We start from the raw sequence: 16,981 nt of genomic DNA on the forward strand, positions 1-16,981 counted from the left end.
CTAAACTTTGTTTTTAAAAGGCCTTATTAGTTTGTGTCACAGAGGTTCCCTGATTCACAAATTCTTGTACTTAGAACAAATACTATTAACTTTGAAGAATCTGATGTGAACGTCCTCAATAAAAACTGAAAGAACTGCGGATGCTGTAAATCAGGAACAAAAACAGAAGTTGCTGGAAAAGCTCAGCAGGTCTGGCAGCATCTGTGAAGGAAAAAGCAGAGTTAATGTTTCGGATCCGGTGACCCTTCCTCAGAACGTTCTCTCCTACTTGTGGCCAGATTTTATACTGTACTGTATTGTATTCCATACAATCAATTTACAAACGTACTCAGGAACCGAACCTGTTTTGTAATCTGGGGAATGTCTGCAGCGACTTATTATCTCACCCAGAGGGAACAACCTCTGTACTGGTCATACTGGAGCACTGTTCTGATGCATTGATGTAGTGTCTTTTATGTAGTAAGTTCTCCATATTCCATAGGAGTATTATCAGACAAAGTTAACCAAGCTTCCACAATGTACTGCAACACTTTATTTATTGCCACTTCACTGATTTGACATTAATTCAAATTTCAATTGTCCTGCAACAGGTTTGACACTATTGTGTTGCTGCCAAGTGTGAGAGTCTAGGAGGAGATGAAGTTTAATTGCTAGTGACAGCTCAGGAGCAGGCTTTTCACCGCAGTGTTTTGAGTTATGTTGATCTATAATACGTAATGTCAATAATTATGGAATGAAGCCTCTAGCAGATTGTGATGGAAAGCTGGAGCAGTTGCGCAGAGCCTGTCTGCAGGGAAAGATGCCTTTGTGAGGAAGAGAGCTCACGGAGAGAGGGAAAGACAGTCAAATGATTTCCTCACCAAGATATGAACTACACACATACTTTGTTTTCCTAGCTTAGTGTTATTTTCCCAATATATTTGTAATGACCTGATGGAATAAAATAATCCTGCTTCATGATCTTTGGGCCATCTGTGTACTGAAAACTTTTGTTACAATTATATACCGAATGTTGTAATGCTGTTTTATTGCTGGTTTGCTTTTGTTGACATCTAAGATAGGTGATAGTGGAAAATACAGGAATGCCCTGTTCTAGACAGTGTGAAGAGAGCAGGCTATATGGATATTCTTGGTTCAGCATTTGATGTCAAACGAACTGAGCTTTACTGATGCAATCATGGTTGGAGATTCTACTGCATGTTTCCTAAATAGTGTTAAACAACCAACTTCAAAATGATCAGTAATATGTTTTTAAAACAAGTAAAACATAAGGTGGTGTTCTAGCCGGCTTTTCCCACACTCTTTCATACAAACAGTTTCCACATCCTTTGAAACAACTGCAAAGATAATCAGGGGCTAGTGAACTCCCAGATAATAAGCTCTGTATTTAATGGCAGATATGTGCAAATGCCCCTCCATGCTGTCAGGTGTTACCCTGTAGAAGCACGCTAGCCTCGGAATCAGAAAGTTGCAGGTTCAAGTGGCAAAATTCCTGGGAATTGTCCCGGAAATGACCAGACATCTGAAATCGGAGAATTTGGAGTTACCAAAGATTTAGCAATTACCCAGGCAAAGTTACCAAATTATAAACATCATCCAGCTCCTGGGCATCTATTAAACTGAACACTCAACTCACCCTTGATACCCCATTGTAACACCCTCACTGACTCTGCTGTAATTGACCTGGCCCCTTGACCTACGTTTATCTGTCACCCTACTGCCTTCTGCCCCATTCCCTTGTGCACCCACACTTACCTTACATAGTTACTGCTTCTCAGTAGTTGTTGACGTGGCTTTTGAACATTTAAGCTGGAGGATATGGCCTGATGGCTGCTGTGGGAAAGGGTACAGTTTCTACTGTTCCTCAGTGCTGCTTGTTGTGATATTTCCTGCACTGGTCTCCACAGGTTTGTAAAGGAGGCTAAAAGTTGCATTTCTGACCCTGATTGGAAAATCTGGGATGTTATCTGGTTCCAAATCATTGCTGGTTGTGGAGTCTTGCTGTGCATAAATTGGCTGTCTGTTTTCTGCATTGCATGTCAGAAGTGCTTCATTGGCTGTACAGCATTTTGAGGCATTGCTATGTAAACACATTCTTTTGCCTCAAAGGAATGGTTCATTGAAAACAGACAATCAATCGTTCAGTCAGATTGACTGGCAGAACTTCAAATTGTGAAATTTGAACAATTTCTTCCTGAACTCATCGCACTTTCATCAGATCAATGGTGTGGCCATTGGGTACCTGCATATGTCCCAGTTATGCCTGTCTCGTTATTTCTTGTTCCAATTCCACTCAGGTTCCACCCTGCAACTCTTTTTCTAGTTCATTGATGATATTATCGATGCTGCTTCCCTCACTTGTCTGGAATTGGAAAATGTATCAATTTCGCTTTCAATAGCTAGCTGCTCTCACCTTCCCCTTGTCTATCCCTCCCCTTCCTCAACATCTGTTTCCATTTCTGGGCATAGGCTGGCCACCAATATCCACTATAAACCCATCGACTCGTAGAGTTTTCTGCTCGGGGACAGTGCAGCCTTCAGAACTTGATATCGCATTCTAATTTTAGGGCATGAGCTCCTACTTCCATGTCCTTTCCCCACCCTCGTACCCCAGACCTTGTCATCACAAACTGCTTTCAGCACAGCCAACCCATTTTCACTCATTCATTCATTTTTTATTTATTTGTTAATGGGATGAGGGCATCGCTGGCTAGGCAGCATTTATTGCCCATCCCTTTTTGCCCAGAGAGCAGTTCAGAGTCAACGACATTGCTGTGGGTCTGGAGTCACATGTAGGCCAGACCAGGTAAGGATGGCAGATTTCCTTCCCTAAAGGACATTAGTGAACCAGGTGGGTTTTTCCGACAATCGACAATGGATTCACGGTCATCGTTAGATTCTTAATTCCAGTTATTTTTAATTGAATCCAAATTTCACCATCTGCTGTGGCGGGATTCGAACCCAGGCCCCCCAGAACATTAGCTGGGTCTCTGGATTAACAGTCTAGCGATAATACCACTAGGCCATCACCTCCCCCATGGTCCCCATTATCAGCTTTCCTCCTTCCCAGGCTTATTAATAACCATTCTTTTGTTTGCCTGTCCTTCTCTCTCCCGAGCTCTGTTTTCATCTATCCTCTCACTGCTTTATACCCTCCACCCCTTCCCATCTTCAGTATATATTCCACCTTTTCCTAGGTACTGCGGTTCAGTGTCACTAGACCTGAAATATGGACTCTACTTTCTCTCCATAGATGCTGCCAGACCTGCTGAGTTTCTTCAGTAATTTTTGGTTTTTGTCTGAAATAATCAGACATTGTTTAAGTACTTTGACAATTGGAGACAACAGAGAGATACATTTCATTGTCAAAAATTAATTGTCACACCCCTTTCCGTACTGCTGTAGTTCTTTTGTTAAAAACTCCAGAGTGGTGTAAAGGAAACATCCCTAATATTAGTTCCTCTTATGTTCTGTGCTAGATGGGGACAGTCCAACCCAACATTCCATTTGCAGAAAGGAGACAAAGAGTATGTACTGAGGAAGAGACCCCCCGGGACGCTTCTGAAAGGAGCACATCAGGTACAGTAATCAAGAGTAAAGGAAAAGCTGGCTGTTGAATGTCACAGCCTTCTGGATGGAACGTCCAGCGTTGCTTTGCAGTGTGATCATTAAAAAAGGTACTGATATTACTTACAAGTCTTGTCACAGGGAACTCAAGTATTGATGTTAACTCTGTTTTAAGACAATGCAAGTGACTATACTCTGAGAAAGAGAAAAAAAACAAGGGTGGCATTACTCATTGGTACCCTAGTGCCAACAATGGCAGGCCACTGGTTGGCATCAGCCATTCCTTCTTTATCAGCCACAGTTCAGTTGGCAGCAGTTTTAAGGCTGAGTCAGAAATTTGAGAGTCAGGCCCTGCCCCAGAGTTTGAGTAGAAAGTCCCAAGCGACTCTCAGTGTAGTACATTGAACAGGGTAGTCTGGGGCAATATTTATCCTTCAATCACTGGCACTCAAAAAAATTCTCCCAGTTGACACTTTGCTGTTTGTGGGAGATTGCTGTGTGCAAATTGGCTGCCAACTTTCCTACATTATAACAGTGACAACACCTCCAAAGTACTTGGTCTTATTTGGCAGGTTATCCTAAAATGAAAGACTTGCATTCATAAAGCTTCTTTGACAACCACCACACAGCCCCTTTACAGCCAATGTAGTTCTTTTCAATTCAACTCATATTTGATGCAGAGTGATGTTATTTAGCTATTCTCACTGGAGTTCAGAAGAGTGAGGTTCTCACACAAACTGTGATGATACAATGGCTTTAAGGGGTGTATTTTGTCTAGTTTTTTTTAAGAAGGAAGGTTGAGACAGAGGTACTGATTGTTCTACTCAGAGCCAATAAGGTAAACAGCTTGTAAGGCCTTGGGGATTAAAAAAAAATTGGAACAATAGAAGCAGCCTGAATGGGTTAGGTCAAGCTCCTCCAGAACCAGGACTTTAAGTTTTAGTTTTTCAGTAGAACTTGCTGGGTTCTTAAAGCTGGGCTTGGAAGCTGCAGTACATCTCTCCCTGCCACTTACTCTGAGTTTTCTCCTAATGTTTTTCCTCCTGGACTGGAGAATTGCATGTGAGACAATCTATTTTATGAATTTGCCTTTGCCAAGGGTGTGTGTAAGGGATGTTACTATATTGGAACAGATACTGTGTAGTAGTTAAATAATCTATTGTTCTATTAAATTGTCCGAGAGTTAAGTTATTCCAATTCTTTCTTTTGTTGTATTTAACTATAGTGTCTGAATAAAGTGCATTTTGCTTCGAGACTGGTAGTTTTACCAAACAAATTGCATTCAGAATGCAACGCCTGACACTTGCCTTTAAAATAAGAAAATTTAGGCTAACTTCTTCATATATTTTGAGGGGGTTTGTTCTGGTCCATAACAAAACCTGTACAATTCTAATGGGACTAGACAGGGTAAACATAGGAAGGATGTTCTCGATGACAGGGGAGTCCAGAACCAGGGGTCATAGTTTAAGAAAATGGTGCAGGCCATTTAGGACTGAGACGAGGAGAAAGGTCTTCACTCAGAGATTGGTGAGCCTGTGGAATTCAGCAAGTGGCTGAGGCTAAAATATTGAACGTTTAAGAAAGAAGTCAATATAGTTCTTAGGGCTAAAGGGATGAAAGGGTAATGGGTTGAATGATCAGCCATAATCATATTTAGTGGTGGAGCAGGCTTGAAGGGCTGAATGGCCTACTCCTGTTTTTATATGAACTAACTGTTTCTCTCTAATGGAGAGAAAGGCCTATGGTCTCTCATGGATATGGGTAATTACCTACTTACTAATGATGTAACCAATGCACTTTCTATGGTATGATCTGCCTGTACTGCACATAAAACAAAACTTTTCACTGTACCTAGGTACTTGTGACAATAATAAATCAATTCAAGTAAAGAATGACTAAATAAAGTTGCTTCAGTAGGAGGGAAGGAGAAATACCCAGAGACTGTTTTTGTTTCTTTTCTTCAGGTGGGTAGAGAATATCAGGTGCAAAAGGCATTATTTGAGGTTGGGTTTCCTGTACCGAAGCCATTGATGTTCGTAGATGACCATTCCATTGCTGGCACTGACTTCTATGTGATGGAGTGTGTGCAGGTACGTGGGAACAGATGTATGTTATGTGCATCTATGAAAAATCTTTTACAGTCCAGCAGATGTATAAATAATTTAAGTTGTAGTATGCTTTTTAATTCCAGTGTCTTTTGTCTGCGCCCACAGTGGGATAAGCAGAGTGAATGGTCTCTGAACAATTCCTTTCCCAATTCTGACACTGCCAAGGAGATTTGCCAGACAGAAACTAGGGATGACAGACTTCCGTAATGTGGGGAGTCGGGATAAACTGACATTTTTACTCTTGGACCAGAGAAGCTGAAAGGAAAATTGAATGCTTGAAGGGTTTTGAAAGCGAACCTAGAACAGTACAGCACAAGAAAAGGCCCTTCGGCCCACAATGTCTGTGCTGACCATGATGCCATTCTAATCCCATCTGTCTGCACGTGGTCCCTCTGATTCAGAGTTCATGATCAGGGCTTCTGGAATCATGACTTGGCCACTGTTTCGGCAAGACAGGTGTCCCTGTCCATTGTTAGGTAAAGTTAAGCCTAAAGTTGAGAGGCCCAGGACATTTTGCAGAACTGAGCAGGAAGTTACAAGGGGGATGCAGACTGTTTATGCAAATGAGCAAAACTGTAGATAGAGAGAGAAACTGTTTTCACTGGAGACATGTCACTAAATTGGCAAAGGAGCTGGGGTTTGAGGTGGAGGAAGACGCAAAATGTTTTTGTGTAGTGAGTTGTTACTCTGCCTGAAATAATGGCAAAGCAAATTCAATTATAAGACCATAAGATATAGGAGCAGAATTAGGCCATTCAGCCCATAGAGTCCATGCTGCCATTCAACCATGCTGATATATTTCTCAACTGCATTCTGGCTTCTGCCCATAACCCATTACTTCTTTACCAATCAAGAACCTAACTATTGGTCTTAAATACACTCAATAACTTGGCCTCCACAGCCCTTTGTGACAATGAGTTCCAAGGATTCACTACCCTCTGGCTGAAGAAATTCCTCCTCGTCTCAGTTATAAAAGGGTGTCTGTTCTGTCCTCATCTTCTCCACGTTCACCCTATCCAGGCCTCTCTGTATTCTGCAAGTTTCAATCAGATCGCCCCCTCACCTTTTTGAACTCCATTGAGTGCAAACCCAGAGTCCTCAACCAGTCCTCATACGACAAGCCGTTCGTCCCCAGAATCACTCTTGTAAACTTCCTCTGGACCCCTCCAACACCAGCACATCCTTCCTTGCATACGGGGCCCAGAACTGCTCACAATATTACATATGCAGTCTGACCAGAGCCTTGTACGGCCTCAGTAGTACATCCCTGCTCTTGTATCTTCGCCCTCTCAAAATGAATGCTAACTTTGCATTTGCTTTCTTAAAGGCTAACTGAGCCTGCAAGTTAACCTTGAACTAGGACGTCCAAGTCCCTTTGTGCTTCAGATTTCCGGAAAAAAAACTGTTTAAAAGATAATCTACACCCATATACTTCCTACCAAAGTGCATTAACTCACACGTTCCCACATTGTATTCCATCTGCCACTTCCGCCCACTCTCCCAGCCTGTCACCCTGCTATAGGAAGGGTGTTATTAAACCTGAGAGGATGCAGAAAAGATTTATAAGGCTGTTGCCGGGACTGGAGGGTTTGAGCTATAAGGAGAGGCTGAATAGGCTGAGCCTATTTTCCCTGGAGCATCAGAGGCTGAAAGGTGACCTTTATAGAGGTTTATAAAATCAGAAAGGACATAGATAGGGTAACTAGACAAAGTCTTTTTCCAAGGATAGGGAGTCCAAAACTAGAGGGAATAGTTGTAAGATGAGAGGGGAAAGATTTAAAACATACTTGAGGGGTAACTTTTTCATACAGATGGGTGGTTCAGGTATGGAATGAGCTGCCAGAGGAAGTGGAGGCTGGTACAATTACAACATTTAAAAGGCACCTGGATGGGTACATGAATAGGAAGGGTTTAGAGGGATATGAGCCAAATGCTGGAAAATGAGTCCAGATCAGATTGGGATGTCTGGTCGGCGCGGCAGAGTTGGACTAAAGGTCTGTTTCCGTGCTGTATAAGTATTTTTGCGATCTCCCGCTTCTTCAACATTACCTGTCCCTCCACCTATCTTTGTGTCACTGCAAACTTAGCAACAATGCCCTCAGTGCTTTCATCCAGATTGTTCATGTGTAACGTGAATAGTTATGGTCCCAACACTGACCCCTGGGGAGCTTCTCTAGTCACCAGCTGCCAACCTGAAAAAGACCCTTTTATTCCCACTCTCTGCCTTTTGCCAGTCGGCCAATCCTCTAACCATGCCAGTACCTTGCCCCTAACACCATGGGCATTTATCTTATTTAAATGTCTCCTAGTCAAAGGCCTCCTGGAAATTCAAGTAGATTACATCCACAAGCTCTCCTTTGAATAACTTGCTTGTTACCTCTTCAAAGAATTCTAACAGATTTGTCAGGTATGACCCCCCCTTAATGAAGCCATGCTGACTCAGCCCTATTTTACCAGGCACTTCTAAGTACTCTGCAATCTCATCCTTAATAATGGACTCTTAAGATCTTACCAGCGACCGAGCTCAGGCTAACCGCTCTATTGGTTCCTGTCTTCTGCCTCCCTTCTTTCTTAAGCAGGGTATTACATTAACCATTTTCCAGCCCTCTGGAATTCTCCCCGACTCCACTGATTCCTGAAAGATTGCCATCAATTCCTCTACAGTCCCCTCAGCTATTTCCCTCAGAACTCTGGGGTCTAGTCCATCTTGTCTGGGTGATTTATCCACCTTCAGACCTTTCAGCTTCTCCAGCACCTTCTCCTTAGTGATGGGCCACTACACTCATCTCTGCCCCCTGAGTCTCTTAAAGTTCTGATACACTGCTGGTGTCTTCCACTGTGAAAAATAATGCAAAGTACTGATTCAGTTCCTTTGCCATTTCTTTGTTACCCATTAGGAAACATAAAAAGGGAGTTGGTCCGATGGGATGGGCTCATAATCGGGGATTACGACATTTCTGTTTCCTCCCCCCTCTTGAATGTCTCCCTATATCACAGTGCTGTGGTCAGCTTACCCCTCCTCCCTACAGTCCCCACTCTCACCCACACAGGGAGCAAGAATCTCAAACCTGTTAGACAAGCTGAAGGGCAGAGGCTCCTCCAGCACTACCTCCTGGATCCCACTACCTGCCTCACTGTTGCTCACACCCTCCTGTCCCTGACCACTGACCAAATTTGAGGTAGTTAATCTAAGGAGGTGTGACTGCCTCCTGAAACACAGCATCCAGGAAACTCTTCCCCATCCCTGATGTATTGCAGTGTTTGAAGTTCAGACTCGAGCTTATCAACTCTGAGCTGGAGTCCCTCAAGCAACCAACTCTTGCTGCAGATATTGGGGTCCACCAGCTCCCACATCATGCAGTTACAGCACATTGCCTGGCTCAGCATCTCTGTTTTAATTGCAGCAAGCCTTTTATTAACTGACATCTATGGGACCAGGATACAGCTGTTTGATTAAATATTCCGGATAATCAAGAGGTACACACACCTTAGTAAACCCTGACAAAGCAAAGCTTCAAGATCTCAATATCCCCAAAAATATCTATGTAAAAACATCAACATACCTTCTAAAATCAATGTAAAAGCACATGATAAGTAATAGCAACATAATTCAGAGGATATACACATCACTATTATACTTTATTTATAGCATAAATACCCTGATATCATGGTAGATTGCAGTATTTCAAGTACATAATTTTTGCCAGTTTATCAAGAGTGCCAGTTAAAACAAAGTTTGCTGCACTTAGTTCTTAATTTAGTTTTTAAAAAAAATCATATTGGTCTTTCAGTTTATGGCTTATAAATATTTTCCCTATTTGCCTTTAATCTGCAAAGTAACCTATAGTAGACAGTCAAATTAATAGCAATCACCAACCAATTAATTGATGGGTTTTGTATTGGGCCCCTGATCCTGGTCATCAATTTATCCTGTTTAAAAAACACCTTACAAACTATGAACCAAAAACGAGCAAGCAAAAAGCACCTCCTCCTCTGCATCGAATTCCCATGCTACCTACAAATTCCCTGAACTACATGCTCGCACAGTCCATGTCTTAATGTGGATGTAATTTTCCTTCCTGACTGTGCAAATCTTACTGATAGTGCACTTTTAACAGACCCTGTCATAAACTGAGCTGCCTCATACTAGTTAGACATCAATAGTAATTAACACCTGTCAAGGGCTTATTCAGTCCTCAGGTGATTCATTGACCCTCAGTCAGCTGAGTCAGCTACCATCTTAACCTTTTCACTAGACTGCTGAATTCTAAGATTTTTAAAATGGAGAAAGAAAAGATTTACCAGTTCTGTTCCCACATTACCTCCAAATTTCCCGAACTATCAAAAAAATCCAAAGATTGCAGATGCTAGAAATCAAAAACAGAAATTGTTGGAAAAAATTGAAGAAAGCACCCGAAATGTTAACTCTGATTTTTCTTCACAGATCCTGCCAGATCTGCTGAGCTTTTCTAGCAACTTCTGTTTTTGTTCTGGAGAATCTGAAGAAGGGTCACTGGACCCAGAATGTTATCTCTGTTTTTCTCTCCACAGATGCTGCCAGACCTGCTGACTTTTTCCATCAATTTCTGTTTATGTCCCTGTACTATAATACCATAAGACATAGGAGCAGAAATTAGACCATTCGACCCATCGAGTCTGCTCCGCCATTTAATCATGGCTGATAAGTTCCTCAACCCTATTCTCTCGCTTTCTCCCCGTAACCCTTGATCCCCTTGATAATCAAGAACCTATCTATCTCAGTCTTAAATGTACTCAATGACCTGGTCTCCACAGCCTTCTGTGGCAGTGAATTCCATAGATTCACCACTCCCTGGCTGAAGATGTTTCTCCTTATCTCCATTCTAAAAGGTCTTCCCTTTACTCTAAGGCTGTGCCCTCAGGTACTAGACTCTCCTACGAATGGAAGCATCTTCCCATCATCCATTTTGTCCAGGCCATTCAGTATTCTGAAAGTTTCAATTAGATCCCCCCTCATCCTTTGAAACTCCGATGAGTATAGTCCCAGAGTACTCAAACATTCCTCATGTGTTAAGCTATATACACATTCGGGCTGTGTCTCACTCTTGAATGTAATCTCTCCTTCCTGACTGTGTGAAGCTTACTGACTTTCCAAAGGCCAACTGGATGAATACTTGAAAGGAAACCATTTGCAGGGCCATGCAGGGGATGGGTTTGAAAAAGTTAGGTTTGTGTGGGCTAAATGCATTCCCTGCCACGAGTTGTGAGTCTACACTGGAGGGACTGCGATTGTTTTAACAAGAGCTGAGAAGTATAAGAGGATGGAGGCGTTCAAAATCAGCAAGGGTTCAGAGAGTGTGAATAAAGAGAAACAGTTTCTAGTAGCTGAAGGATCAATAACAACGGGGCACGGATTTGAGAGGACTCACCACAGCAGCAGATGCAACATGAAGAGAAACCTTTTACTCAATGGGTAGATTTAGACAGTGTGTTTGGGGAACTGGACAGGCTTTTAATTGTAGCCTGAAAAAGAGATACGGACAAACAGTTGAAGGACAAAGAATGACAGGGTTCTGGGGAAGAGAACTGGGGAGTGGGGCGAATGGGTTGCTCCTTGAAAGAGCCAGAGCAGACTGGTTAGACTGAATGGGCACCTTCTGTGCCAAAATAGACTAGGATTCTATATGAGCTCCTAGCTGGGACTGTTGGCATGACCTTAATGGTACACTCCTACCCCAGGCTTGTTTGTAGGTGGGGCCTTGTGCTAGGTTTGTCAGCCTGCCAACAACTGGGATGAAGCTGCTGGTTCCCCGGGAGTAATCAAAGTCAACGGTTATCGTGGGTGTGGTGGAAATGTTACATCAAACAATATATTCCTCCATCCCATATGTTTTGGGATATTCCCTCTGTTTGGGTCTCCCTTGGGTGTAGCTATCCATTGTTCTGCGCTTGATTATGTGAGTCTGATTAACTGATCTATGCTCAATGTGCTTGATTGGTTAAGACTGGGTGTGGGCTCAGAGGAAAATAGACAATCCGTGGAAGGAGTCAGAGGTCAGAGCTGAAGCTCGGAGTAGACGTTTTAAAGCACTGGAAATAAAACTTGTTACACATATAGAAGCTTGTGCTATTTCATCATAGATCTGAGATGGAAAACATATGACCATTGACAGAGTTAGAGCAGTGTAGGATGAGAGCTGGGGAACCGTCCTCCCTATCTCATTAAACTGCTTACACAGCTTCAGATACTTCCACTAGGGGAGGTCCTGACAGTGTATTGCCATGAACAGAAACCTGGTACAGGGGCTCTTTCTCCCCATGGTGATAATGGTGATGTAGTAGCCAAATAACTGGGCTAGATGTCCAGAGACATGAATTAATGCTCCTGGGGTTCAAATCCTACCAATGCTAATAGAATTTGGAATTGAAAACTAGTCTTGGTGATAGCGACCATGACAACCAGCACTGATTTTTGTAAAAACCTATCTAGTCACCAATGTCCTCTCAGGAAGAAAATCTGCCATCCTTACCCATTCTGGTCTACATGTGACTCGACACCCCCAGTAATGTGATTGACAATTAACTGCCACTCCACTCGCATTTGGAGATGGGCAACAAATGTTGGCCTTGCCATGAAAGAAGATTAAAAGGAAGTATCTGTTTGTTTTGAAACCAAGTGTTAGGTTACAGTCGAATGAAATCTGACAGCCTAAGAGTTACAGGCTTAACACCAACTCACCTGGGTTTGTTTTATTCTTCTCTATTTGCGATCCAGGGACGGATATTTCGAGACCTGAGTCTTCCGGGGGTGAAACCAGCAGAATGCTCTGCCCTGTACTTGGCCATGCTGGCAACAATTGCTTGACTTCACTGCATTGACTGGAGAGCACTGGGACTACAGGGCTATGGCAAAGACCACAATTACTCCAAGAGACAGGTTCACCTTCCAAATAGAAAACTATTTCCAAATAGAAAATCTATTGATATTTCTGGTGTTTTTACAGGATTACTGCAATTTTACAAATATAATGTATATGCAAATAGAATGTGCACCTAGACACTCTTGAATACAAAGACAAGATTCCCATTTCATGCACATGTTAAACTTCACGATGCCACAGCCAAAGTGTTGTTATTTTACCGGGCATAATGGGCAAACTGCGAGTAATACTGCAACTGCAGGGCGTCTTTTGAGAGTGTCACAAGTTTCCTGCACTGTCTGCCTCTTTTATTGTCTTCATTAGATAATATATAAATTGACATCACAGTCTTGCTGCATCTACCTCGGGCATTGGTGAGGCCAGACCCGGAATATTGTCTGTAGTTTTGTTCTCCTTTTCCGAGGAAGGATGCTCTTGCTCTCGAGGGAGGGCAGCAAAGGTTTACCTGGCTGATTCCAGGGATGGCGGGTCTGACATTTGAGGAGAGATTGAATCGGTTAGGATTGTATTCACTGGAGTTTAGAAGAATGGAGTGGGGAAGGGGGCAATGTGTGAGGATCTTATAGAAACCTATAGAATCCTAACAGGACTAGACAGGGTAGATGCAGGAAGGATGTTCCCGATGACCAGGGTGTCCAGAACCAGTGGTCATAGTTTAAAGGTAAAGGGTAAACCTTGTAGGACTGAGATAAGGAGAAATATCTTCGTCCAGAGAGTGGTGAGCATGTAGAATTCACTAAATAGAATGTCGCAGAAGACCAAAACAATGTTCTTTCAAGCTGGAGGTAGATATATGTCCTGTGGCTAAAGGGATTGAGGAATACGTGGGGAGGGCAGGATTAGGGTACTGAGCTTGATGATCAGCCTTGATCGTATTGAATGGCAGAACAGGCTTGAGGGCTGAATGGCCTACTCCTGCTCCTATCTTCTATGTTTCCATGGATTATGAGCATCAAAATGGTCATTCCAGTTAGATTGACATCTGACTGATTACAATGTCAGTTCTGTCCTTTGGTAGATTAAAACCTTGCAATGCCCAAGTGGTTTGGCTTGGAAGAGAACCATCACCAAATGGGTCTTGGAAGAGACTCTAAATGATAACTGTTTTCCTTTGCAACCTCTCTGTTTGCTTGTGAGAGTTTCCAATCTTCTTACTTTTATTTTCATGAAGTGGTGAGATATAGTTCTTAGGGCTAGGAACCAAAAGGTATAGGGAGAAAGTGGGAACAGAGGATTGAGTTACATGATCAGCCATGATCATATTGAATGGCAGAGTAGGCTCGAAGGGGACGAATGGCCTACTCCTGCTCTTATTTTCTATGTTTCAATAGAGTCACAGGCTGAGATTTTCTCTGGGTCTAATAAAAGGACTAAAACTTTGCCTCGGATTGATCCTCGATCCCATACGGGATCAACTGCATTCCCAGTGAGGTCCATGCACTCGCTACAAAAACAAAGCCCACTTTCATTTGTCACCATGAATAATAATACATGCTCTAACTTTGAGATCAAACGTTGAGGCGAAATATGTATATTCTCTTTGGAACATGATAACAATCTCCTTGAAAACGTACTGTTTCACCCTGAACAAGGGTCACTGGACCCGAAATGTAAACTCTGTCTCTCTCTCTCTCTCTCCCCACAGATACTGCCAGGCCTGCTGAGTTTCTGCAATGATTTCTGTTTATTTGTTTCAGATTTCCAGCTTTAATTTACTGCTTCATCTCTCTCTCTTTCTTTCTGAAAATGGTACTGTCGGCAGGGTGGCAGTGGTCATTATATTTCTTCATTAGCAATGTCCTTGGGCGAACTGTGATAGAGAGTCTGAGTTGATGGTGTGGGGATATCTAAACACATGCCACTGGTGTTACCTTCATTAATAATGTTTTGTTTGTGTTTCTGGTCATTGAGCCCCCACTTCTCACCATGGGATCCAGCAGTAACCCCCAACTCATGGTGCTAGTGTCAGGTCTGTCACAGTGGGTAGCACACTCGCTTCTCAATTACAAGCCTCTGGGTTCAAGAGTCCCTCCAAGACTTGAGCACTGAAATCAAGGTTGATGCTCCTCTGTAATACTGAGGGAGTGCTGCACTTTCAGAGGTATTGTCTTTTGGATGAGATCGAGTCATACAGCACGGAAACAGACCCTTTGGTCCATCCAGTCCATGCTGACCATCATCCCAAACTAAACTAGTCCCTAAGGCTTTGGAGTAGATCTGAAGCTCAGGTTGTGGGTGTTGAGGTTGGTTGGCTCACCGAGCTGGTTTGTTGTTTCGCAGACGTTTCGTTACCGTGCTGGGTAGCGTCCTCAGTGCAGCCTCCGATGAAGCGTCGGTGTGTTTTCCCGCCTGGTTTTTAAACTCTGCGGTTCGTTGAGATGGATTGTCTCACTTCCAGTTTTCCTTCGTAGTGGAATGTATATGGGGTCGAGCTCAATGTGTTTATCAATAGCATGCTTCGTGGAGTGCCATGCTTCCAGGAATTCTCGTGCTTGTCTCTGCCTAGCCAGGATCTTGGTGTTGTCCCAGTCGAAGTCGTGGTTCTCCTTGTCCATGTGGATTGAGATGAGTGAGTATTGGTTGTGTCTTTTTGTAGCCAGTTGGTGTTCATGTACTCTTGTTGTTAGTTTCCTTCCTGTTTGTCCGATGTAGTGTTTCTCGCAGTCTCTGCAGGGGATTTTGTAGATGACCTTGGTCCTGTCCATGGCGGGGTGTGGGTCTTTAGTTTGGGTGAGCAGTTGTCGTAGGGTTGATGTGGGCTTGTGTGCTACTCTGATGCCCAGCGGTCATAGGGGTCTTGTGGTGAGTTCTGACGTGTTCCTGATGTAGGGTAGTGTGATGAGTGTGTCGGGGCGTGTAGAATCTTTCTGATGCTGTTCTTGTAGGCATCTTCTGACCCAGTTCTTTGGATATCCATTATCCTTGAACACTTGAAGAGGTATTCTTCTTCATCTTGGCGTAGTTCCATGTTGCTGCAGTGTGTTGTTGCCCTTTTAAATAGTGTTCACACGCAGCTTCGTTTGTGTGTGCTGGGATGGTTACTATTGAGGTTCAATACCTGGTCTCTGTGTGTGGCTTTTCGGTGTACTTTCGTTTGCAGTTCCCCATTTGTCTTGTGCTCTGCCATGACGTCCAGGAAAGGGAGCTGTTTGTTCTTCTCCTCCTCTCAGGTGAATCTTATTCCAGTGAGGGTGTTGTTTATGAGTTTGTGTGTCTCTTCTAATTTGGTCCGTTTAATTATGACAAAGGTGTTGTCTACGTAGCGTATCCATAGTTTAGGTTGGATTTGCGGAAGGGCAGTCCTTTCCAGTCTTTGCATCATTGCTTCTGCTATGAGTCCGGAGATAGGTGATCCCATGGGTGTCCCGTTGATTTGCTCGTATGTTTGGCTGTTGAAGGTGAAGTGGGTGGTCAGGCATAGGCCCAATAGTTTGAGCATGTTGTCCTTGGAGATGGTTTCACTGGGGTTGTGTTCTTGTTCAAGTAGTGTTGTCATTGTTTCCCTTGCTAGTGTTATGTCTATTGATGTGAATAGGGCAGTGACATCAAACAATATCATGGTCTCTTCATCCTCTATCTTTACGTCTTTGATGGAGTTGAGGAATTCTTGGGCTGAGTGGATGGAGTGGGGTGATTTGTTGACTAGGTGCCTGAGTCTTCTTTGTAGTTCTTTGGCTTATCTGTGCGATGGAGTGCCTGGTAGGGAGACTGTGGGTCTGAGGGGGACTTCCGGCTTGTGCACTTTAGGGAAGCCGTAGAATCGGGGTGTGTTGGTTTCTTCGGGTTTCATTTTTAAGAAGGCTGTTTTGTTGATCTGTCCTGTTTGTTTAAGTCTTTGTAGCGTGTAGAGGATTTTGTTGATTAGTTGCGGTGTCGGGTCAGTCTGTAATGGCCGGTATGTGTTCTCGTTGGCGAGCAGTGCTTGTGCTTTGGAGATGTAGTCCCTTTATTCAGTATCACTGTCATGCGCCCTTTGTCTGCAGGTATTATAGTGATGTTCTTGTCCTTCTTTAATCCGTCCAGGGCTTGTCTTTCCCGTGTGTTGAGTTCACTCCTTCTGGTTAGTGCGGGGACTACTATGTGTCTTATGGTTTGTTGTGTTTCTTCGTTGATATTGTTGGTCTTGAGTGTGGCTTCCAGTGTAGCTAGGAATTCCGTTTTGTTGGCGTCCCTGTAGTTGTAGTTCAGTCCTCGGGTGAGAACGGCTTTTTCCATGTTTGTCAGTTTCCTGTCGGAGAGGTTCCTTATCCATGGATACGATTAGAAATGGATATGCTAAGTATGGATGTGATAAGAAATGGATGTGATAAGAAATGGATGTGATAAGAAACGGATGTGATAAGTATGGATATGATAAGTATGGATATGATAAGTATGGATATGATA

General features: G+C 43.2%; 1 protein-coding gene across 1 annotated transcript in view; it reads left to right on the forward strand.

The window, feature by feature from the left end:
- LOC109912227 (acyl-CoA dehydrogenase family member 11) overlaps positions 1-16,981 on the forward strand; it is a 145,479-nt gene that overhangs the window by 6,409 nt on the left and 122,089 nt on the right. Inside the window, 3 exon segments of the mRNA XM_048609168.1 lie at positions 3,480-3,579; positions 5,532-5,657; positions 12,430-12,591. Of these exon segments, the coding sequence (XP_048465125.1) occupies positions 3,480-3,579; positions 5,532-5,657; positions 12,430-12,591 (388 nt within the window).

The sequence above is a fragment of the Rhincodon typus genome, chromosome 2 (assembly GCF_021869965.1).
Source record: "Rhincodon typus isolate 14 chromosome 2, sRhiTyp1.1, whole genome shotgun sequence".
NCBI lineage: Eukaryota > Metazoa > Chordata > Chondrichthyes > Orectolobiformes > Rhincodontidae > Rhincodon > Rhincodon typus.